The sequence below is a fragment of the Glycine max genome, chromosome 18, assembly GCF_000004515.6.
Source record: "Glycine max cultivar Williams 82 chromosome 18, Glycine_max_v4.0, whole genome shotgun sequence".
In the NCBI taxonomy this organism is placed as follows: Eukaryota; Viridiplantae; Streptophyta; class Magnoliopsida; order Fabales; family Fabaceae; genus Glycine; species Glycine max.
The window spans coordinates 8,890,946-8,916,893 of NC_038254.2; the positions used below are offsets into that span (position 1 = coordinate 8,890,946).

The 25,948-nt window shown below is 29.7% G+C and overlaps 2 protein-coding genes across 2 annotated transcripts; one reads left to right on the plus strand and one right to left on the minus strand.

Annotated features, from left to right (window-relative positions):
• Positions 1 to 14,928: 14,928 nt before the first annotated feature.
• Positions 14,929 to 17,734, plus strand: LOC100808914 (uncharacterized). Its single transcript, XM_003551718.5, has 3 exons — positions 14,929 to 15,331; positions 16,482 to 16,634; positions 17,313 to 17,734. Exons 1-3 carry the CDS (start codon positions 15,056 to 15,058, stop codon positions 17,409 to 17,411), a joined length of 528 nt encoding a protein of 175 aa, XP_003551766.1. The 5' UTR covers positions 14,929 to 15,055; the 3' UTR covers positions 17,412 to 17,734.
• Positions 17,735 to 19,308: 1,574 nt separating this feature from the next.
• LOC100812682 (protein grpE-like) lies at positions 19,309 to 22,506 on the minus strand. Its single transcript, NM_001254041.2, is given in 6 exon segments — positions 19,309 to 19,683; positions 20,143 to 20,271; positions 21,267 to 21,434; positions 21,546 to 21,739; positions 21,826 to 21,976; positions 22,252 to 22,506. Coding segments are annotated over 6 exon segments (873 nt in total). The 5' UTR covers positions 22,396 to 22,506; the 3' UTR covers positions 19,309 to 19,596.
• Between the last annotated feature and the right edge of the window lie 3,442 nt (positions 22,507 to 25,948).

Genomic DNA, 25,948 nt, shown 5'->3' on the forward strand with positions numbered 1-25,948 from the left:
ATACAAGTTTGTTTTCTTGCTTCGTTTTCCCCGTCTTCTTCTATGTTTCCTTTTTTTACCTCTATTTGCATTTGTATGCATTTTTTATTTTGGTTTTTTGTTTTTTCACTACATGTTCATTGTTTCTTCTAAAGTTGCGGTTTTTATCTCAGAAAGCTTCGATTTTTATCCCCAAACTCCATGAATACAGGTTCGTTTTCTTGCTTTGTCTGTCAAAGCTTAAAATTTTTGTGTTCCTGAGCCTTCTCCGATGTGCTTCCCCCGCCATTTTCGATTTTTATCTCCAAACTCCAAGAATACAGGTTCATTTTCTTGCTTCGTTTTCCCTCCCCGTCTTCTTCTATGTTTTCTTTTTTTACCTCTATTTGCATTTGTATGCGTTTTTTTATTTCAGTATTTTGTTTTTCATTGCATGTTCATTGTTTCTTCTAAAGCTGCGATTTTTATCTCAGAAAGCTTCAATTTTTATCTCCAAACTCCATGTACACAGGTTCGTTTTCTTGCTTTCTCTATCAAAACTTAAATTTTTTGTGTTCCTGAGCCTTCTCTGTTGTGGTTCCCCCACCATTTTCGCTTTTTTATCTAAAAAAAGCTTTGATTTTTGCGTCTATCCATGTTGATGTGGTTTTGATGTGCTTCGATTTCTCAAAAAGCTTCGATTTTTGTCTCAAGATAGGTGTATCCGCCATATTTTATGTGCTTCGATTTTTACCATGATTGTTATGGAAAACATCAAGACCACAAATGAACATATGTTCATTTTGTTGCTTTCTCTGTCAAAGTTTAAATTTTTTTGTGTTCCTGAGCCTTTTCTGTCATTGCTTTCTCTTGGTTTTCTTGCATTTTGGATTCAGATCTGCGTTTTCTTTATACCTCTTTTTGCAATTGTATGCATTTTTTTATTTCGATTTTTTGTTTTTTCACTACATGTTCATTGTTTCTTCTAAAGTTGTGATTTTTTTCTCCAAAAAGCTTTAATTTTTGGAATCTGTCGGTACAAAATATTCAATATTTTTTCGCTCAGCCTTATTTTCAACTACTTTGAACCATTCTAAATTGTTTCGAATTGTTAAATTTTTTGTTGTTCCTCCTGCATGGTCAAATTCAAATTTTTTGCCTCGATTTATTATATTATACTCCAATTGTTATTATTAATTTATTCATCATCTTTAACTTTTCTATATACTGACAGCACTTTTGCTATTTTCTTTTTCTTTGTGTTGGATTACAGTTGAATTTCTCGGAAACGGACGCCATTCATAGGTATCAGATGAACATAGTTGGATTGTCGTTGTTCTACCTTAATGGCACAATATGGAAAAACATGAATCTTTGTGTTGCATTCGCTACCTATTTTTATCTTTTTTGTGTTCCATGTTTGTGTTCCTTTCTTTACCGTGTTCATCTATGTATTACTTGCAAAAAATGACGTTTATTACTATGATTAACTTTGAGGTTCACAAGTAATCTTGAATCTTCTTTAATTTTGTTCTTATCATGGTAACTTATCAACATGTATAAAATCTCTGTTGTAAATATTCTTGACATTTGTGTTTATACAGGTTAAAAATAAAAACAATTTACTTTTAATGCTTCTGTGTTTTGTTTCCTTCAATTTTGCACTATTTTATATCTTCTATGTTTTTGCCACTTTAATGTAAATCAGCATTTATTATTTCTAATGAATTAATATTTCCAAAAAAAAAGAATGTGCCGTTGCAATTACTTTTGAACATCCAATCCCATTTTGAATTCAAATGTGTGACTTTTAGAGTGAAAGTCTTACATCTAATAACAATAATAAAATAAAAATAATAAAAACAAAAATATTTTTTTGTAATTAATAATAATAATTTATAATAATATATTATTATTATAATAAAAATGATTAGACTAATATTGTCAATTCATGATTGGAGACAAAAACAAAGCCTTCTAGACCGTGGTTCAACATTTATAATTAATGATAATAATTTATAATAACAATCATATATAATAATTTATTATTATAATAATAAAAATGAGTTATATTATTTTAGATACAATTGTAGATTAATATAATTTTATAATCATTCGATATTAATACGGTTATATTATCTCACTTACGAGTACTTGATATGTTTCCAGATTTGTTAAAATTAATTTGAATGAAAAGTTATACTAAAATAAAGTTAATTTAAATACGTTACAGTGTTTGTTGTACATAGATTTTAGTGGTTATGAAAATAGTGATAAATTTACATTTAAAGATGAACTGCAATCATGCATCCATCTTTTTTTTAAAACAAATCTGTTTGAGTCAGTTAATTTCATTAAGTTTATGGTGTTTGCAATAAGCGAATTTTAATAATAATTATAAAAATACAGATAAATTTTCATGTATAGATGAAGTGTAATCATATATCCAACAAATTCTTTTTTTTTTCTTTCTAAATTATATGTATCTTTTATAGAAGAGAAAACTTTCCTTTTAAATATTAAATGTTACATATTTTATTGACGTTTAATTAATAAACATATTTTATTCATATTTTTGTTAATTTTCATTTCTAATTAATAGGTTACTTAACAATCAATTTTAAATATTACAGTATCAATTTTAATATAGTATTAAAACAGCTTCAATTTTGTATTTTTTTTGCCGTAATCATTGTCAATTTATTGACGTTTAATTAATAAGCATATTTTATTCTTATTTTTGTTAATTTTCATTTCAAATTAATAGATACTTAACAATCAATTTTAAATATTATGTTAAGATATAGAAATAATCATAATTTTCAAATTAATAATCATATTCTGTTAGGATATGAAAATAATCATAATTTAGTCGATGATTTATTCTTAATTAGTAGGTACTTAATAATTAATTTTAAATATTACAGTATCAATTTTAGCATATTATTAAAACAACTTCAATTTTGTATTTGTTTTTACCGTAATCATTGTCAATTGATTAACGTTTAATTAATAAGCATATTTTATTCATATTTTTGTTAATTTTCATTTCAAATTAACCCATTTTGATTGATGGAAAATTTTTTATGTTACTTTGTTTTAACAGTTTAAAATTATAATTTAATAATTATGATTTCTAGGCAATGCATTTTATTGTTTACAATTTGCTAAAAAACGTAAATTGAAAACACATTTTTAAATATATATATCAATAAATGTAATTTAATGTCAATCATCATCAAAATAAATCAAATTCATCAATGTCAATCAACATTTATTGCCAATAATGAGTATGTCTCCTTCTGATTCTCGATGACCATTCAAATTAATTGGAACGATTTCATTTGAAATACAATTAACAAGTCTACACCTTGACACATATTTCAAATTCATATTTTATTTAATGTATTTTTTTTGTCAATACTTAAACATTATTATTATCCAATTAAACTAAATTTTCAGTCATTCCATAATGAATTTTAACACTATTGATAAATATACAACAATATTTTCATAATAAAAGTCTAGCACGGGAAGTGGAAAAAAAAATTATCATTGTGATACAGTGATCAGCAATAAATATGGATTATGCATAGTAAAAGCTTAGCGCTTAATATACTAAGTACATTATTAACTATTCATTATAGTTGTTCACCTCCCCAACTATTGAACAATATTCGAGGGGTTTTAAGTTTTTATACTCGGGTGTTGTACTATTTTGACATGCTTTCATTTTTGTTCATTATATATGTTCATGAAACTTCTCCATCATTGTATGTGTTCATGAATATGCTGAGATTTCCATTATTTTTATTTTTATTAATAGTAACTGTAAGTATTTTTAAACATTTTTCTTTGTGTGAAAATATTTATTATTTAATAAAATAAATATACATTACTAAGAACAATTTAATTGTGTTGGTACATATTATAAAGTAATATGTTATTAAGATTTATGATTTTTTCGGTTATGGTATATGTTATTACAAGATTTATTGACTTTCGTATTTTTTATGTTTATCTTTTTAATCTTTCAAATATTTTTTTACATAGCCTCTAATAAAGAAAATAAATATTAACGATTACAGGAAGTGTAATAGCCTCGCAATAAATATACAATCGTATTCATGATATTTCTTCTAGCACGAGAAGTGAAAAAGATTATCATTATACTGATCAGTAATTAATATGAATGACGCACCGAAACGGTAAAAGGTTAGCGCTTAATATACTAAGTACATTATTAGAGTATATATATGGATTAATAGACTAAATGTTTGCTGAGGTGCAAAAGAGTGTCATGGGAAGTGAAAAGATGATCATTATATGACCAGCAATAAATATGGATGACGCATGGGACAAACATTACTACTTTTCATGTTGACGCCATGAGACCTCTCATACATTATTAGAGTATATATATGGATTAATAGACTAAATGTTTGCTGAGGTGCAAAAGATAATCATGGGAAGTGAAAAAGATGATCATTATATGACCAGCAATAAATATGGATGACGCATGGGACAAACATAACTACTTTTCAGGTTGACGTCATGAGACCTCTCATATGTTTTTTTTTTATAATTGTTTCTTTGTGAATATATTATATGTCTGTCATAGTACTTTGAATTGTAATTCCATTAACCAGGCTTATCAGACAAAGTTCCATTTTTGTAATCTGAACCATATTACTAGACTATATGGTTATTTGTTATTTGCTTAAATATACACGTTAATTTTTTTTATATATTCTTAAATATTAGTAATATTTAACATTTAAAAAATCTCAAATATTACTATAAACGGTTTCTTTATGTTGCAATATCACATAACCAAGACAACTGTTAGATGTTTGTTATTATATCACCTCCACTAAAGTATATTGATTTTAAATGTCTACTTTTCAGGTGAATATTGATGTATATATTTATTTATCTCTCTTTATTGTGCAACCTCTCTTTCATTACTAGAACAACACCATCCAACAATCTACAATAGCATTGGGTTTGTTTGTATTCTTATTTTATGTTACTTTTTCTAAACATAGCTTAACATTATGATCATACAAATAAACATTCTTATTGAACTTTGCTTATGTGTTGGTAATATTCAAATAGGAGTATGAGTCCGGGCGTCGGCACGGGCAAAACACTAGTTAATTAGTGTTACTATGCCGTGAAAAGTAGGTATACAGCTAATTAAAGTGTCAACTATCTGTCATCGCATATTATTAAATTATTGGAAACTTATATTACATTCATTATTTGAGTCGTATATATACACAATATCTTTATTTTAGTACAGATGTACATGTGAGAATATTTTGTTATTCTGAAAAAATAAAAATAATAAATATAGATAGCCAAGTCATATTTAAATAAATTTCTTTTTTTAAAGGCCATATTTAAATCATTAACCTAGTTTGTAAAGATGATGAAGATCTGGTTTCATGATGGAGATCCAACTCAAATCTTGATATCAGGTGGTGGAACACGATGGCCATGGAGTACCTGTAAGCATTTTAATGTTCAAGTTAGTATTTGGAAGAGAAGAGTGGGTAAATAATAAGAGTTTGCTAGATTTCATACATGGGTATCTATTTATCTATGAAGCACCGACACCGACACGGACACCGGACACGACACGGACACGTGGACACCTGTAATGTTAAAAATGTAGGACACGGACACGGCTATATATATATATATATATATATATATATATATATACATATATAATTAAATAAAATAAAATTACATAAAATTAAATATGAGCGATATGCATAAAAGATCTAAATTGAAAATCAAGATTTATATATTCATCATCATCTCAAAAGAACTTTTCCTATGATAATGAGTCACAAAAAATACTAAGAGACCTCATTATACAATTTGTACGCTTTGTTTTTTTACAAAAAAAAAATTATAAAGCAAGAGGATGAATTAGCAACTTCAAGTCTTCAAGAATTCCACAAACTAGCAATCATCATTGAAAAAGACACCCTCTAACTCTGGTTTATCTAAAGACAAACTAGCAATTTCAAGAATACCACAATCATCAAGTGACCCAAAATCATCTCCAACTACATCCCACATTTTAGTTTCCTCTTGATGATATTGTGGAGTATTCCTTGAGAGAAGTCGTAGGTTGCTATGAACAAATACTAAATTTTCAGCTCTATATGGTGCCATCTTGTTTCTCTTTAAAGAATGGATAAATGAATATGTACTCCAATTCCTTTCACAACAAGAAGATGAACAAGGTTGCGCAAGTAGCTAAAGGGCAATCTTTTGAAGTATTGGAGCATTAATGCCATGAACTAGCCACCAAGCTTTTGGATCCATTTGAACTCTATCATTTAAAGAATCAAGATCATCAAAACCTTCTCTTCCATCCGAGAAGTTGGCAAACTCAATATTCACTTTCCTCCTTACATTCACATCAGGAAAGAACCTCTTGAAGCATTTTAATCTTTCACGAGTGAGTCCCATGTCTTGATGTGGAGGAACTCGATTACAATCTTCACTTAACCATTCATGACTATAATATCTACAATTAAAAAGAAATATATACATGATTAAAATTTATGTAATTCTAAAAAAAATGTAAGTAAAAAAGTATAGAGTCAATTACCTAGGATTTAAAGAATGAGCTAAACAATGAAGAGGAGTGCTACTCTTAGTCCAACGGTCAATTAATATGGAGTGCACTATCTCATAAAAGGTTGATCCTTCACTCTCCTCCTTTCTCTCATATTGATATATGACATTCTTCACCTTTTCAATCATTGAATCCCACATCTCATATACTAGATGGAGAGATGAAGCTTCTGTATTCGTTCTTCTAAGAACATCATAGATAGGGCTAGTGAAAGAAAGAATATAATCAACCTTATCCCACCATTTATCATCCAACAAAGTATCTTTCACAAATTTAGCCTTTGCAACATCATCTTCCTTATAAGAAGACCATTGGTCACTAATGACCATCTCTTGGAGTCCTTTCTTCAATTGCTTGAATCTCTTGAGCATTACAATAATGGAGGCAAATTTTGTTGGAGCAATGGATAGCAATTTCAATGAATTGAATGAATTGAAAATTGATAGTCTCATAGAGTGATTCATGACAAAGTTTTTCACAAACATTGCATCATCCGCAATTTGGGTGATCCAAGAACATTCTTCATAAGCAGCATTATTTTTTTTTCTGTATTCTTGGTTGCACATATGTTCTTCAAAGCAAGATTTAATGTATGGACAACACATGAAGTCCAATAGATGGAAGGAAACTCAGCCTCAATTATTAAACCTGCTACTTTACAAACGGCTGCATTATCCATCACTATTCGCACAACATTTGAGTGCCCAACCTCCATAATTACCTCCCTCATATGTTTGGCAATGAAATCCTTGTCTTTGATCTCATTTGAACAATCAATGGCCTTTAAAAACATAGGTCCACTCTCCGTGACAACCATGAAATTAATAAGAGATCTTCTTTGCAGGTCACTCCATCCATCACTAACAATGCTCACACCCTTCTGGCTCCATGCATTTTTAATTGGTTGTAACAAATTCTCCACATGTCTTCTCTCGTTTTGAAGTAATGTTGTCCTTAATTTATTATAACCTGGAGGTTGGTAACCACTGATCTGATTGTTGGCAGCATAGGCAAATGCCTTCCTATAATGAGGATTTCTTGCTAAATGAAAAGGCAGCCCTGAAGAGTAAAACATCCTAGCAATTTCATGATCAGGTGTCTCTCTAGCTTGCAAATTAAAGGCATTTTCTACAGATGATGCCTTTCTCTTTTTTGGATCAACACCAAGACTGTTTGTATCCATTTGGTGTTGAGTAGAAACCGGAGGCAATGACACAGATTTTGTTTTTTACCTCTCCACCCTCAATGTAGCCTCATTGTCTATCTTCTTCAAATCTATAAGTTTGGCAACTGTTACCTTTTGACAAACTCTAACTCCCTTTCCTGTCATCTTCAACAAGTGTGCCCTCACTCTAGTGTAAGACCCATTAAAGGTAAAATCACAAATATTACATTTTATCTCATAATTTCCACCACCAGCTACACTTTTTACCTTTGTAACATAGGTCCATAAAGGTTTGGTATCATCATCTTGTTCTTTAGCTTGACTAGGACTAGAAGCACTCATCTTTACAATAATTTAAAAAAATAAAAAATTAATGTAAACAATTTCTAAGTAAAAAACAAACAACAAAAAGCAATTTCTAATCAATGTTGTTCTTGTCTTATTGGCCATGTTGTAGCTTAATTTTATTCAAAACAGGACTATTCAAAATAATTTTAGTTTTTGTAAATTATTTGTTTTATTTTTTATTTTTTAAACAATTTAGATACCTTTTTTAGCAAATAATTTTTTTAAGAATAAATAGGAAAACAAAGAAACATTCAAATTCATAGCATGTGTGAAATGTTTATGAACTGAAACATTCAAAATTTGAATTTACAAAAAAAAGTTAATGTAAAAGTGATCTATTATAATTTTTCCCTCTGTAATATGTATGTATATTGTTATTTCTTTAATTACTTTGCAAATAATTTTTTTAAGAATAAATAAGAAAATAAAAAAAAATTACAAGAAAGGTAATTTTTTAATGGCATCTGCAAAAAAATATTATCACAAGATTTACAATAAAATAAAGAAAAAAATTACTTTTTATATTTTTTAGCTCTTGACACAATGCTGCACATTTTCCAACTTCCTAGAATAGTAACATGACCAACACACTCTGGTTACATAATACACTCATTAGCGATGCATGCAACACTGAAGCCTTGTTTTTGGTCATTTAGGTGGCAACCCTTAAATTTGCAAATAAATCATATTTTGTGCAGCCTGATTAACAAGGCACACAAAATTGACAAGTATTTAAACTTTCTGCTATTCATTTATTCTCTCTTACATGGCTCTTAAAATATGTAGCATAATTTAGACATCTAGAAAAGAATAATTAGGAATAGAATAAGCCTATGCAATTATAGGGGCATTTGATTTGGTAGAGCTTCTAGAGAGCTTTGTTGAGCTTATAAATGTGCCTTATGATATGAACGTCTTATAAACTCAATTTATCTTTATTTCAATAATCTCATTTTATTAAATAAGTGTTTAATCAATTTTTTTTTATTAATTTAAATGTCTCCTAAAATCAATTAATATGGTGTGAGTTTATGTTGATGATGAAGTGAACACAAAAACTACTGAAATTTGCTTTTTACAATAAAATAAAGAAGCAGCAGAAAAAGAAAGAAAGAGAAACTTGCTTTTTACAATAAAATAAAGAAGTGGGGTACATGTAACACCTAGCACCCAGCGGATAATAACCAATGGATAACAACAAGAAAGAGAGAGAATGTGTAAAAAGTTTAAAGAACAAAGTGGAACCACATAGTCCACACTAAACACGGAAGAAAAACCTGAGACAGCAAGAAAAACCAGAGGCAGTGAGAAAAAACCAGAGAAAAAATAGGAAGCAAGGGCCTACCTGCGCGGGGAAGGAAACGGACGCGGCACTGTGCAGCAATGGAGGCGCTTGCAGGAACAACAAGGAGAAGACGCAGAAGAGCTATTCTTTTGGTAAGCATTTTTAAATAAATAATAAAAAAAACCTAAGGCTTAATGGGCCGCGACGCGCGTGTCTACGTGGTGGGCCGCATCCAACCGCGCGTGTCTTACTGTTCAACCGTGTTCGGTGACGGCGGAGGCGATGGACACCGCGTCGCACCGGAGTCGTACCCACATGCGTGTCTGGTGCGAGTCTGACGCGGGACACGCCGGTGATGAGCCGCGTCCGTGCTTCTTAGCTATTTATACACTTGAATTTAGGCATGAAAGTTAGCTAGACAGTTATAGTTATGCGATCTTCGTGGCATGCCTTAGGTGTCACACATACCACGCTTGTCCCCTTGTCAAGCTTCATGTTTCTCGCTTCCAAGGTTATCAATCTAGCTAGAGTTATGTGAAAGATCTAAGTTAACTTGAGACACTATTTCAGAGCAAGTTAAAAAGATATATGTAGTTGACTTTTTAAAATATATATGATTATGAATTAATTTTTAATTTTGCCTATACAATATGGTTCTACGGTCTAAATTTATAGTTTTTCTATTCTTAAAAAGAAGAACATTTATTATTATCAATGAACTTATAATTTTCATGGTGCACAATATGATTTATATTTGAATTTTTTCTCTCACTATAACCAAGTATTCTTAGTGTTAAGACAACAAACATTTATGTCATAAGACGAATGAGAATCCTTAATTATTTTGATTAAATGTAAACAAATACAAAGATTAAAAGTGACTCATTATGCAAAATAGGTGTCTAATGTTTTATATGAACATATCTTAAGAAATATGTGTTTGATGTTTCAGATGATAAGTAAATAGAGTCATGATTTGATACAACATTTAAAATATCATTTAATATTTTGTGTCTGAGATTTCTTTTGCAGAAACATTTTCTTAAGATTTGTCGAATCCCGTGAAGAATGAATAAAGTCAAAGTCTAAAATTTCTCAATCACCATCAAAAGAAGAGCTTTGATGCATAGGACCTACTCTTATCAAAGGAAGTTACTACCTGATGCAGTACTCAACACACAAGCATTGAAGAATGGGCTCTCTGCATGAGGAAAAGACATGCATTAAATACCCCCAATGGTCACATTCATCAAACGAAGATCAAGTGAAGAAATTTATCCGTCGTGAGACAACGCACACTTGAGGATGAGACCTATATAAACCGAAAGCTTTGAAGACTAAGAATTAATCTTGCGTGAAAAACATTCATTATTCTTTTTGCAAAAAGCTTTTTGTATATTCTTGTAAAGTTAGATAAAGCTCTCAGAACACCTTGAACATATTGAGAGAAAAAGACTAAGTGCCGATTGTATATTTGTTTGTAAAATGATTCTAGATATAGTCTCTAAGAAAACTCCAACCTTAAATTTATTATGATTTGTTTAGAACCAGTAGTGATTTGATAGGAAAAATAATATTGGGTGTTAATTAAGCTTGGGGTAGAGCTTGACTTGTAGAGTTAGAAATGGTCGTGACACACGATACTTTTAACTTGTGAGAAGTTAGTGAAACTTGATATTTTGTCAATAAGTGAACGTAGTCTCAATGATCAAGACAAACGAGTATAACTTTTTGTATCTAATATTTTTCTTGCTTTCTTTCTAGTTTCAATTGACCCAGGGTCTAAATTTATTTTTATGCCTTTTGAAAATATCTTATGCTTTACATGTTTGTTTTTCATCGTCTGGAGTGTATTTTTCATAAGATTTGTTATTTGTTTTATAAATTTTATTCTTTACATGAAAAACTTTATTTGATTGCAAAAAGGTTTTAAAAATTGCTAAAATCACAATTTAACCCTCTTTTTTGTGATATTTGTCTTTACACTTAGTATATGGATAGATAGATTCTACAACAATTATTATATATAATAAATTTGTTGACTTTTATAATTATTTTAAAAGTCATATCTAAACTATTTTGTATTGGTTGACAATGTGCACATTTTTACAAGTTAAACACATATATGTGTGGAGTAATTCAATGAGAACATATGATTTCTTTTTGGCAAAATTGCATTTTTGGTCCCCCAGTTTATCTCTAGTTTTGGATTTGGTTCCTTAGTAATTTAATTCACGAATTGGGTCCTCTTATTTTGTAAAATCGTGCAATGTTGGTCCCACAGGTCACAATTGGACGTTAACCGTTAGCAAGTGACGTTGACTGCCACATGTCATGTTCTTATTGGATGATGACTGTCACGTGTCATGTTGTGATTGAATGTCAACTCCATGAAAGATGAAATGCATTGTTGTTTTCATTGAACAATCAAAACATGACACATAACAGTCATCATCCAATAAGAACGTGACACGTGACAATCAACATTCCTTTGTAACGGTCAACGTCCAATTGTGGCCCGAGGGACCAACATTACACGATTTTATAAAATAGGAGGACCCAATTCATGAATCAAATTACTAGGAGACCAAATCCGAAACTGGAGATAAATTAGGAGACCAAATTTACAATTTTGCCTTTCTTTTTTGAGAAATTTACTCATTATTTTGTAAAACTACATATACATTATCAATAAGGTCTAGCTCAATAATTGGTTGAATAAAGCATGTGAACTATTATAAATCTCATCTAGTAGATGTCTCTAATGCTTAGGGATCAAAAACTAGGTTAAATTAATTTTTTAGTTTTTAAATTTATTTTTTATATTCAATTTAGTCTTCAAGGTTTTTTTGTGTGTTCAATTTGGTCCTCTAATTTTTTAAAAACGATTTTGTTTGTTTATACCGTCTAAATTAAGTCAACGATGTTAACAAGGTTTAAACCCGCTAATAAATGATTTTAAACCACTAGAAAATACACATTTGTTACACCACAATTTAATTTAAACAAAATAATCATATTGATCCAATTTTAAAAACTAAAAGACAAAATGAAACAAAATAATAAAAATAAAAGAACAAATCAAACTTAAATAATAAATTGGAGGAAAATAACCACGCATACATTCACTCTAAAGAAAAAATCGGCCTTACGGTTTTTATTTTGGTACTGGATTCAAATACAGTTGGATCTTGCTATGGGATTCCGGGGCAACAAAGGACTCTCGATGTTGATCGAAGTCAAAGAAATACTTTTTGAGAAAAAATATCTATGAACCTAAAATATCAGGAAGCATCAAATAAAGTTTTCTGAAAGCAAAATGTTAAAGAAATACTTTTTGAGAAAAAAAAATTTAATTTAAATGAATATCTAAGTGTCTCTCTTCCCCTCTTTCTGTGTGTATATACAAAGGAATGTTGCATCTGCTGCAAAATAATTTTATACATATTAATAAAGAATAACAAATTGATGAAAAAAGAATTATTTTATTAAATTAATCTTATATCATGATTAATTTATTTTTAAATTTTATAATTCATCATTAATATATAAAAAATATAAATGAAAAAATTAATATTATATTAAAAATTTAAAATAATAATTATTTTGGGATAAATTATTTTCATCAATTTAATCATAGACAATTTCCGGTAACAAATTTTCTGATATTCTTTTCCTTATTTAAAACATCACTATTAAAAGGGTCATATACTAATAAATAAAATATTAATTTTATACTTTTTTATTAATATAAACTTTACCTAACAAATTAAATTATTAATATAAGCATATTACATCTACGTTAATAATACGATACATTCTACTTATAGACAAATTTGTTGGTATATATATATATATATATACACCAGTGTATTATGTTATTAATATACAATATCATTTTTTTAATTTGATCCAAAATATTATATTAATATTTTATTTTTTATTAGATAAAGAATATATTAATAAAAAAAAATTAGCCGTTAATTCTTTTTTTAACACATGACATTGTTTTAGTGTATTAAATAAATAATATAATTTCCCAAAAGATGTAAAGTATTTAATATTATTTATTTAATTAATTAAATGTATCAATAAAAATAGAATTTAAAAAAATCATAAGAAAATTATGAAAAATTTGAACAAAAATCTTGTGTGAATGTTGTGGACTTGTGGTGTCGTTTCAGCCACATTCTCTATTTTGCACGGATTCTTAAACTCAATAATCAACCAATAAAAAAACATTCATTACATCCGTGGACCATGGTGAATTGGTACCATACTACCGTTTTCCTCCATCATATAACATGACGTTAATATAATCACATAATAATTACTTTTTTTTGGGAATAATAATTAGTATATTGTAAAATTATTTTTTTATCATTTAAACCTAAATCATGATATAACTTTTAAAAAGGTTTATAAAAATTCACAAATTTATCATATATGATTGTTTGTGATAAAATGATAATGTAAAATACTATATATTCTTTTTTTATATATTCTAAAAAATTATAATTAAATATATATTTTTATAATTTTAAAAATAATTTTCATAAAAATAAGTTGGTTAAAAAATACTAGAGTTTTTTTTCCTATATCAAACACTATCTAGTACATAACTAATTTTCTCAAAAGATAATTAAAAGTTAAAAAGTAAAACACAAAAAAAATACAAATCTTACATTTAACATTTTTATATTATCAATTAATTAAAAATATCCTAAATATAATTTTTAAAATAAACTTTATAAAATTAATATTTTTATAATGATAATTTATTTTTAGATGATTATATAAATTTTATATTATGAGTGCATGTTATTTATTTTCAATATTATATTATAAATAGTCTATATATTATAAATTATATTAATTTGTATAATTAAATAGTCTATATATTATAAATTATTTGTACTCTTTCATTCAATTAAAAAACAACATGTATAATGATTTTTTGACTTTTTAATAATCATTTTAAAACTCTTAGCTACCAATATTTTTATTGGTTGATTTATTTTAAATTATACACTAAATAAATAAATAAACACTATTTTTTATTTGATTAATAAATTATTAATTTATTGAATAAATGGACAATTTTGATCCTAAATATGTAAATCAGTAACACTTTTTTCACCGAAACAACAAAAATACTAATATAGTCGATAAATTTGTAAAAGTACAATAATTTTGTCATTTTTTTAAGTTTGTTAGATTATTTTAATATTAAATTTTAATATTTAAAAATCGATCTCACATTAAATTATATTTTTTAAAACTAATTTAATATTTAATTGTAAAATTAAGAAACTAATTATCATTAAATTATAAATAAGATATAATTATTATATTTTTTACACATTGAAAAGCTAAATTAATATTTTTATTCTTTTATTCAGTAATATGTGAGGAACAAAATAATCATTTAATCGATTTCTAATCCTTAGCTAGAACAAATTTATGATGACATCATCAATAATCTTCATAACACCAATCCCTATTTCATCATCTCTCTCTTCAAAAAGAAAGAAAGAAAGTCACTCACTTGTCACTCGTCACTCTGCCACTTCTTCGTCGGTGTCAAACTCACACAAACTCAGCATTCAAAACCCTCTTCCTGCGCCACCGCCGGAAAATGGAGGCGGTGGGTTCGAGACTCAGCCGCGCCTCCTCCCGCTACGGCGCCCCCACCGTGTTCAGCGGCCCCGTCAGAAAGTGGAAGAAGAAGTGGGTCCACGTCACCCCCTCTTCCTTACCCAACAACAGCTCTCACTCTCACACTAACAACTCCACCACCACCAGCAGCGCTTCCTCTCGCCTCCTCCTTCGCCGTTGGACTCCCGCCACCGTCGACGACGCCGCCGGAGCCGTCTCCGACGAGCCTCCCCGAAGAAAGTTCCGTTACACCCCTGTATGTATCTCTTTCTATGACTTTGCATTTTTTTTGTTTACCCTTTTGTTTTTTTGGAGAAATATTTAACTGGGATTTTGTTTTGTGGTGAAAAGTTTTGATTTTTGTTCCTGTGCTGTGTTAATAGGTGGGTGTGTTGGGTTGGGTTGTTTGTTTGCATGTGGCATGAATTGAGATTTGGGGTTGTTAGAAAGATGGTTTGTCTAAGTTTTTAGTTTGGGTACTTGTATGTGTGGAAGAGAGTGAAGAAACACAGATTAATGATGATTTATTTATTTTATTTGGTTGAAGAGAAAATAAAAAACTTCGTATCCCATTGCCCAGAGACTCTTCGCTATGCGAAGGTATGAGGGAGGAATGTTGTACGCAGCCTTACCCTTGCATATGCAAAGAGGCTTTAAAAAAAAATAGTTAACTTTTAGAAGTACAATAACAACAATAACAAAGCCTAAGCCTTATCTCACTAGATGAGGTTGACTGTATGGATCACAGTGTCATTTGGTTTGGTTAAAGATCAAAGTTGCATAGAAGTAAAAATTCAAAATTCTCTTTTCTTATATTTTCTCATAAATTTAAATTTTAAAAATTTCCCCTTGTTCCTCGTTTTCCTTCCTCAATACCAGACAGTGGGCCAGTGTTGTTCCTCCCTAGTATTTTATTGATAAATGTAAACGTTCACCCAAGAATGGGGTGTATTGGTGTGGAAGAATGAAAAGGTAAAGAGAAAAGGTGATAGATATGATGAGTGATATGATGGGAAAATAACAGATAAATAAGAAAATGATATGGAAGGAAAAGTGGATATATGTTTATAAAGGTTGATATAATTATGTTTACAAGGTTGTTTAGTCCTTATTTGGGTGGAGATTGTGGTTCCAATGAGGATTAAAATTGTTATCTTTTCTTGTTGGTAGAAACAGGTAATGTCATAATTTTGTGTTTGGGTTGGTGTGTGGATGGATCTTTGTTATGACTATAGGTTTCTTTAGTTGAAGTTTGGGAAGGAACTGCCACACACAAGTCTAGTAAGTCTTAATCAAGAAAAAATTGACAAAGTAAACCTGTTTGTGCATTACTTTTTGTGCATCACATTTTCAGTCAAATGAGTCCTTTTCATCATGAGTGAGGGTTGGTCAATTTCATGATGCAGGTTGTTGTCCTAGAAGAACAGAAAAAGATGAATGTTGTGAAGGCTGAACATGAACCCACAATTGAGACTGACCAATTGGCTGCTAGGAAGACAAATGTGACTCATGAGATGCAGGGAAAACTGAACATGAATGAAATGTTGGAGGAAACCAAGGTAAAGTAACAGAATTCTCCATTCCTGTTTTTGATGCTTTTGAACATTTTTCTGGTTTCAATTTTCAGACTTTCAAAGTTGACATAGGATTTGATGTGCTTCAAATTTATCTTTTCCTCACTTGTATCAGACTGCCCTTAGATATCCTTTGCTTACAATTATTGGCGCGCACACTCAAACCTTAGGTTAAAATTCCGGAACTATCACGTGTGCATGCAATATACCATAATGCCATGTAAAGACTGCTATCATTTGTCCCTAGGGGTTTCCAAAATCATTTTGTCTGTTCAGGTGCAACACTATACACTTTGCCTAGTTGTATTAAATAGATGGTCCCAATATCATATAAAAGAGGAGGGTTGTTTTAGGTAACTGAGAGCATTGCCATCGACAGCACAAACTTATCTTTGAAGATTTGGTATTTAACCGAGTTGTATGACACCGTGTGATCCATGTAGCCAACTTCATCTAGTAGGATAAGGCTTTTATTATTGTTGTTGTTAATGTTAGATCCTTAACGATAATGACTTGATTTTGATAGTATACATGAATACATGATGCATTGGGGATCTATTTAGCAGCCCCACTTAAAAGAATAAGGCTTTTGTTATTGTTATTCCCGTTGGATACAACATTATGATAATTGTTAACATTGGTCTAATATAAATGATGTTGCAGGATTCAAACATTGGTAATTTAGATCTTGGTTCAGACTTCCAAAGCAACACCGGTGGAAACAGCCAGAACAGTGATTCTCAATTGGAAAATAGTATGTAATGGGTGGTCCATGAACTTGGTATCTGTAAGTAGGAAATCAAGCTGTTAGGCAGTGAAGTGTTCATTCAAGAAATACTAAGCTAGTATATATTACCTGTTATCACCGTACATCTTACCATTCTATATTGACTTATAATGTAGTTAGCCATAATCTTGTGTATAGTTAGCACTTAACTAGTGCTGCCTATAGGAATGATAAGTAACTAGTTTTGATCAGCATAGGATAATCAGTTGTATTTTGTGATGGAACATATGCATGATGTGATGCTACTAAGGAGCTGAGTATATATTTTTAAATATAAAAGCTCAATATGCTCCCAAAATCTGAATGCTTGAATGTTTCATTTCATCACCCGAGTGCTGTCTTCCCTTAATTGTGGTGCATTGTAGGTTTCGGAAATCGATAAGTATGGAGGAGAAAATGAAGGTGCAATTCTTGAATGTTTTTAATGTTGTTTTCCAATTAGAATTGGAGTTTTACTTCTGTAATTCATATGATAGAAGTTTGCATTAAACATTAATGTAGATTACTGAAGTTAAATTTTAACTCTGATCCTTGAAAAGTACCTGAAGGATGAATGAAGAAACCCTTTGCTGAAAGAGTGGGGATATGAGAAACCGCTTATGTTGCTATTCCTGTAGTGAATCTTTTTTCCTTCAATAAATCCAAGACCAGATGTTTCCTGTCAGGGTAAAATATAAATTTGGCCCCTATTCTTTGGACTTGGTTTTAGTCCTTATAACTTTCAATAGCTTAGCATCAAGATTTTTGCGATTTCAAATTTACCTTATTTTAACCAAATACACTATTCACGGGGTTTAAAGTATTTTTTTTGTTACCATTGAGATTTAAAGCGATTGGATTTAGAATATAAGCTTATGTTTTACGACCATTTTTCACATTTAAAGAAATAAAACTATTTTTCACTTTAGCTGGTAACTTTAACCCATTTTCTCTCTACCACCACTGAGCATGTAGTTTAACTAATGTGGGGTCTCTGACTAGAAATTTTAAGTTTCAATCTTGAATATGTAGCCATGTTTACTTAGAAAAAGTTTTGCCTACAATACTAGTTCATGTGATTTAGAATATATTAAAAAAAAATCATTCTCTTGCCATGTTTGACAATTGCTATCTGTACCTCAATATTAGTTCAAGATACTCCTTTGTTCTACAGATTGAGACCATTTAAACTAAATATTCTTAAATACACTAAAACCAACAATAATATTTACATCTTTGACGCAAACGTAAATTCTCTCATGAAATAAATTCTCTCAACAACTATAATTACGGTAATTAAACATATTAAGACGAGTAACAAATTTTTGCTATAGTACATCAGAAGAAATAAAATTCCTTTACCTAACTTTTCAATAATTCCATTCAAGCAAACTCGATGAATCCAAAATAATGCAAAAGCACAAATCAATAATAATAATAATAATAATAATAATAATAATAATTATTATTATTATTATTATTATTATAATAATAATAATAATAATAATTATTATTATTATTATTATTATTATTTTATTATTATATCGTCAATACAATTTTTTTTTACATCAGCCAGTCAATTATGACTTCTAAGATAATCACTACAAAAATTAACTCTTATTATACACAACAATCTATGATTCGATGACAGTAAAATAAAATATTTAGACAGTCCAACTATTCTAATTAAATTCATTAAATGCAATTATATGTAGAAAACCATACAAAATTTAAAGCAAAAAAGGAAAAATAAATAAATAAATAAATAAATAAAAGAGGGCAGGGTGGATGGCTACATCCTCTCAAGACTATCTTCAAATCTTACTGAGTCTAGGCAATTTCTCCATTAGGCATACGAAATTATGATTTCAAAAACAAAGAGACTAGATCTTCTGAATTGAGTGCGGGTATGTAGAGGTCCCACTACAAAAGATGTTACTATAATGACCAAAATCCCAAGGAATAAAGCTCATACTATATGGTAATTTTTTTATTAAAAAGAAAAAGAAAAGAAAAAAGAAAACTCCGAATAATAGGAGAAAAGAATAGTCCGTTCCGTGCAGGACAAAATACAGTCCATCCAGCAAAACTAATGTTGAGGAGAAGCATATTGCAAAAAGACATTGAATGATATCCACTAAGAACCCACCACTGCTCAGGCATTTCTTCATACCATCATCATCACTCAGCTGCTTTGTTATCCTCCACTTCTTGAGTTACACCAACTTCTGCCGGACGAAGAACACGATCATAGAGCTTATATCCTGCCTGCAAATATGACCATAGTATTGTGATTAATCCATGCTCTCAATCAATCTCTAAACCTTGTTATTGATGGTAAGGGATGGAAAGGAAAGGGAACAGAATGAAATGGCAAATGGGGTCATTGTTGAGGAGTTTATGAAGAACCATCAACCAAAACCAAGAACAAGACCGCATATATTCCATCATAAAAATAACAAACCCTCTTACAAAAAGAATGGAGAAAGTAAAAGCACTTTGATAATCTATTGATCATCAATGGAAATAATCAGCATGGGTGATATAATGAACAAAAAGATCTTCATAAAGAGTAAAACACATCAACCTAGACTCATAAATTGCAAATTGTGTTTGAAAATATTTTCCAAACACAACACACAAATTTGAAGGACAAAGCAAATGTTGACATCGAAAGGAAAAAATGATAGTAGTACAACAAAGTGAACAAACAAGTATGTAGAATACCTTCAGAACAACTCCAACAGTGCCAGGGGCCTTCGAAGCATCAGGGATTTGGAAGATGGCATTGTGCATGTGTGGATCAAATGGCTCATTTGTAGGATCAAATTTTTCCACACCAAACTTTTTGAGTACCTATAAGCAGCAGTTGTCAACCAAACGAACAAGATTACACACTTGAACTTTCTCTAAAAGCACATTAAATCAAGCAATGTTGCAAGCATTATAAAATGCTTCTCAGTCTCACTTCACTCCATTATGAACCCCACTCTACTCTCCTAAACATGGACCTATTGTTATGGGGTTGATGTTAAAATTTCATCAATCTTATTAGATTTTTTTTGATAAGTGGGAATGGAAGGCAGTGTCAGAGGGTTTACAATAACTAACTCACGCACCCTGCTCAACCAGCTGAGCTAGACCCCCTTGACATCTTACTAGATTAATGTTGTTACTTGGGTATTAGCTTACTATGCATTCCTTTTCTTGTATTGGTTTGTTGGACTTGGGCTTATGTTGGGTTTTAATGTGTTCTTTAATTTGCCTCCAAGTTTCTATTATGATTTAAATACATGGGACTATAACAATAGGATTTTAATTGTAATGCTTGTAGGATAAGTAATGGAAATTGCTTTTTCTTAAACAGAATAATCCACCTATTAAGTTATTACAATTCACGGAAAATTTGTATCTTCTTGAAGATGAATGCGCAATCAAACCCTACATGTGATTCCCTAGTTTTCTTCTATTATCTTCTACTATGTTTTCTTCAATTTTCTCTACAACTAAGGTTACTTTCCGTGCAGATATTATGAACAATTCAAACCATCAAAACCAATCTTAATCCTAGAAAGTGTGACAACACCCTGAAGGCCAGACAACCACCAGTAGGAGCCAAAATTCATCTCCTATTCTGGGCAAATCAACCCCCCAACCCTCTTTCTCAAAAACAACTGTTACCTATCATTTACCCAGAAACTCATAAAAGTGGAATATTACAACAAGAGGTAAAGTAGGCATACACATTAGAAACACAACCACATAAATGACACTGAGAAAAGACACTATATTAGCTTTGACTATTGCTGTATAGAAACTAAACAGCCATAGCACATAGTAGAACAACGTACCTCTGCAAGTTGTTTCTCTGTCATTTCAACACCTTCTAGAAGTGTTTTCAGGAGTTGTGCTGCTTCAGAAGACTCCTCAGGAGATTCAATTTTTGAAAAGTTGTCCTTTACAACTGAGGAAGCTCTTCCCAAATTATCAGCAACGTCTAGTAAACTCTTTGCAAAATTCTACATCAAATTAGAAAATTGAAACCACTCAGCACAAAACCGAAAAGCACATGACAAGGGCAAGAGGGCTGAATCACAAAATAAGAATTAGACAAAGGCCAAAACTCAGACCTGTATAGCAAATTTTTTCGAATTCTCTGCTTCACGTCTTGTCCTATCCATGACATTCTCCATCTCTGCATAAGTTCGCAGAACTTTATCCTGCATTTTCTCAATCTCCTTGTGCTTCAACTTCAAAAGTTGTTCCTTCTCAGCAACAAGCTTTATCAAATCATCCCTGGACAGATCACATTCACTCTCTACATCTGAATCATCAAACACAGTTCATTAACAAACTTTTAATCTTTATCTTTAACCAATCAAAGTTGAGGCTGAGATTCCGAAATAGAACCTGATTCTTTGGTTTGATCCGCAGCTTCAGCTTGTTCAGACTGATCAGATACCTTTGCTTCTTCACTTGCATGCTCATGCGAGGCCGTTGAAGAAAACCCGAATCTCGAAGTCAATGATGAATTCAGAAAATTGGTTTGAACCGGAATCAGCTAGAACATAACAAAACACACATAGACTTAACGAGAATTTCTATCTAACACTAAATTTGCTCAACACAGAATCGTAAGGGGAAAGTGGAGAAATTCTAAAATCGACAGAATAATTCATAGAAAAAAATCATAACAGAATAAACTAAACTCACACATGGCATAAAAAATGCCAAAACTGTAGAGTTTTCAATAAACCCTAAAACCCTAGATAAACCCCCCCACTACTAAAAATACCGAAAAACCAAATTTTGATCACGTTTTCGAAGTGCGGTTACCTTGTTGGGAGATGGGTGAAGGAGGGAATGGAAGTTATTGGACAGGGTGGTGGAGAAAGGTTGGGAATTTCGTGAAACAGAGAAAAGGGTGAAGCTTCGAGAAAGGATGGCAGAGGAACGGGACAAAACCCTGTAAGCAAACATGGCCGAAGAGAATCAAATTGAGAAGGAATTTGATTTGGTATTGAAGAAGGGAAGTGATTTGTGAGGAAGGGGAAAGGAGAGGAGAATGAATGAGGGAAAATTTGCTTGGACAGAAAGGAAGCAAAATGATGTTTTTCTTGAAGAAGTTAGTTTGGGGGGTTAGGGTTTACGGGTAATGTTTCTTTGTTGACGATATTGCCCTTCGACTTCCGGGGTCTAGTCCTTTGGAAATAGTAATGTTTATTTTAGGTTTAATTATGTTTTTATTCTTTTAAATTAAAAAATTTATATTTTTATTCTCTCAGATGAAAGTTTGTAATTTTTAGTTTTCTGAATTTAATTTTTTATTTTTTTTCTTAAAAACTATATTTTTAGTCTTTTAAATTTAGAGAAAGATTTAAAAATAGTATTTTTTTTAATTTGATAGAATAAAAATGTAATTTTTTATTCAGAGGACTAACAAAATAAAATTTCAAATTTAAGAAACTAAAAGCATAATTAAGTCTTAATTTCATATGGGTGACATGTATCATCCATTAAAGGTGATGTAACTAAACTTTTTGTTCAAAAATATTTAAAACAATTATATATTTAAAATTTAAGCCTAAGATTATAATTTAAATAAAGTTAAATTATAATAAGTTTGTGCCAGTTAATTCACATTTAAGCGTTTAATTTCTTTTGTGATCTAAATGAAGATTAGATTAATGATATAGGAATTTCATAGGAAGGGTTTAATTTTGGGTTTCCAAAATAAAAGATTCTCCAACAGTCAAAACATAAGTAGAAGAAAAAGAATGTACTAAGAAGGATGTGGAGGCTTTTTTATTATAATAAACCATTCTAAGGGTAAAAATCAACTATTGTGGTAATTATTTTTTTGTTGGAGGTGCTAGAAATATTCACTGATCTTGTTGGCAAATGGTTTTCATTAGAAAATTTAACTGATAATTTTTAAATGACATTTTTCATCTCAACTATGTGTGTATTGGTTACACATTAGAGAATTGATTTCAAGTTCATAATTGATTTTACATAAATTTTCATATGTTTAGTTTCATATTGGAGAAGCATCTATAGTTGATTTTAAGTTGAAGAACCTTTTGATATCTTTTGTGTTAGATAAAAAAATTTATGTTGAGTTTTATTCTTAACTCACTTTTATAATAAAAACATTTAAATATAAATCATATCATTTTAAAATCAATTTTAACTAAAATTAATTTTGCAAAATCAATTATATTCAAAATAATTTTCTCAACATTCATCCAGAAAAACTCAAATATGAAATTCTGCTTAAGAAATGTAAACCTAATTTTGCTCGAATTAATAACATGTAAGTGTTAATTAATTACTTTAATACAATCAAACTAATAAATAAAAAAACTATAAATAAAGTCGTACAATAATATTTATTTTTTATTTTTTAAGCAATCTTTAATTTATATATATATATATATATATATATATATATATATATATATATATATATTAATATAATAAAAAAATATGTTATATTATAATTAAATTTTGTAGAAGAGATATCTAAGTATGCTAAGAATAAAGGTAAATAAGTGAATCCAACCTAATCCAATACCAAAAAAACCAAGAAAAAAAGTGCATTTTGGATCAGCTCGAATGGGTATATGGGCAGGTTGTAAAGATGGGTATCACTACTCCAAATGGTTATACCCATTTTCATTATCGAAGGAATTTCTTGACCTCTTATATATATACCACATTGGTCCGAATAGTTTATCTACATTTTTTTCTTATTGAAAAATGTTAACTTTGCCCTTGGTCTAAGGGTAATGGTCCCTTTCTCATTTGGCCAATGCGAGCTTTTGGCCCTTATCCTTACAAGTTACAACTAATTTGGAGTTGTATAAAACTTTTTTTTTTCTTTCTAAGAAATGCTTTTTATAAAATATTTATAAACCTTTCAAAATTTCATCTCACCTTAATAACTTAGGGAACTATATGGGTTACACAACCATTGTAATTTGTATATTTAAGGTGTGACTCAAACATAATTTCCACTAAATTACATTTGAATAACCTAAGGAAATGTCTTTTTACATCATCACATTAAATTACACGTATTGACTTAAATAGTAATTTTGTGATTCTTATTGAGTATTATAAAGTCCTCAAGAGAACTATCATTAATATCTATATGTACAAAAAAACTAGACTTGAGTATTAGTCTAGCATTTATTTTTATTAATATGTTACTTATATAAATATAAAAACAAATATTTTTTACATAGGGACTTGTTAACGCACTCAGACTCTTTTTTCAATATGAGAACATTAACCACCAATAAAAAAAATTGGACCATAAAGTCAGTTATTTCTTTTATATTAGTACATTTATTTCGGGGATGTTATAGTAATTTAATGTCTATTTAAAAAAAAAAAAACCTTATTATTTCTCTTCTCTCTCCTTCCACTCAATTCTGTCTACTCTCTCCCATGTCCTGAATTAAGGCTGAAGCTACATCGCCGACCATTACCAATACATCTTCAACATTCAACATGACTCCATCCTCCATTTGGGATTTCACATATAAGAAATATTGAATATTGTGAATTCTAAAATAAAAACATAAACCAGAATGCCCAAACATTGTTGTTTATAATATTCCTTGATATAAACAGGATCAGAACAAACAATGTTGTCCCTAAAAAAGTTAACTAAAAAAAGTGATGTTTTTTTGTCCTTAATAGTTTTTTTTTGGTGAAGGGCAAATCAACTAGACAACAAAAACAGAATCATGAAGCAAAGCTTCTAAAACAGTAGTAGGGGGCTGCTACCACTCCATGTCTCGATCCTGATTAGCAAAGACTTTAAACTCAGCTTCAGAGATGGAAATCATCCTGCAAACAAAGGAAATATGCCAATCTGTCTCTGCCTGCATAGCTTGGTTATGCCATCTCCAGGTCCACCACAATAGAGAGAGTAACAAAGTTGATTTCCTGTGGGAAATAATATAATACAATTACCTTGTGTTTGCAGGCAGGATTTAAATTTTAAAAAAATTTAAATACATAACATTTTAATTGTCTTGATTTAAATTCTTTTCATTTTGTAAATATTTTATTTGGATAAAACAATTTAATTTCTTATGTTTTAATTTTTTTGTTTGGACAAAGTAATTTAATTTCAATGAAATTCAAATTTTCATTTTTAAATATTTATTTAAAAATTAAAATTTTAATATTGAATAAAAATAAATATTAATCATTTTTAAATAGTTAAATATTCAAAATAAATTTAGTGCTAGACAATATTTAACAATTAATTTCTTTTATCTCTCAAGACATCAGTCAATACACGTTCCATCTCCAATGTAAAATAACTTCTTGTTTTCTCATTATTTTTTTCTAAAACTTTTCTTTTGCCCGTCATTTCATTACATGACTCCATTGAAGTTAATGTTACTTATTTAACCTGCACATAACAAATATTAGATAGAACCTACTTTATTCATTTGATTAGTCCACTGCACAATCATAGAAAATATTCCAAGCAAAGTTTTTATGCAATAGC

Bases quoted from the DNA above. Each gene is read 5' to 3' on its own strand.
- LOC100808914 (XM_003551718.5), top strand. From the start codon at position 15,056: ATGGAGGCGGTGGGTTCGAGACTCAGCCGCGCCTCCTCCCGCTACGGC. The intron at 15,332-16,481 runs GTATGTATCTCT...TTCATGATGCAG, and splicing joins GAAAGTTCCGTTACACCCCT to GTTGTTGTCCTAGAAGAACA. The intron at 16,635-17,312 runs GTAAAGTAACAG...ATGATGTTGCAG, and splicing joins AAATGTTGGAGGAAACCAAG to GATTCAAACATTGGTAATTT.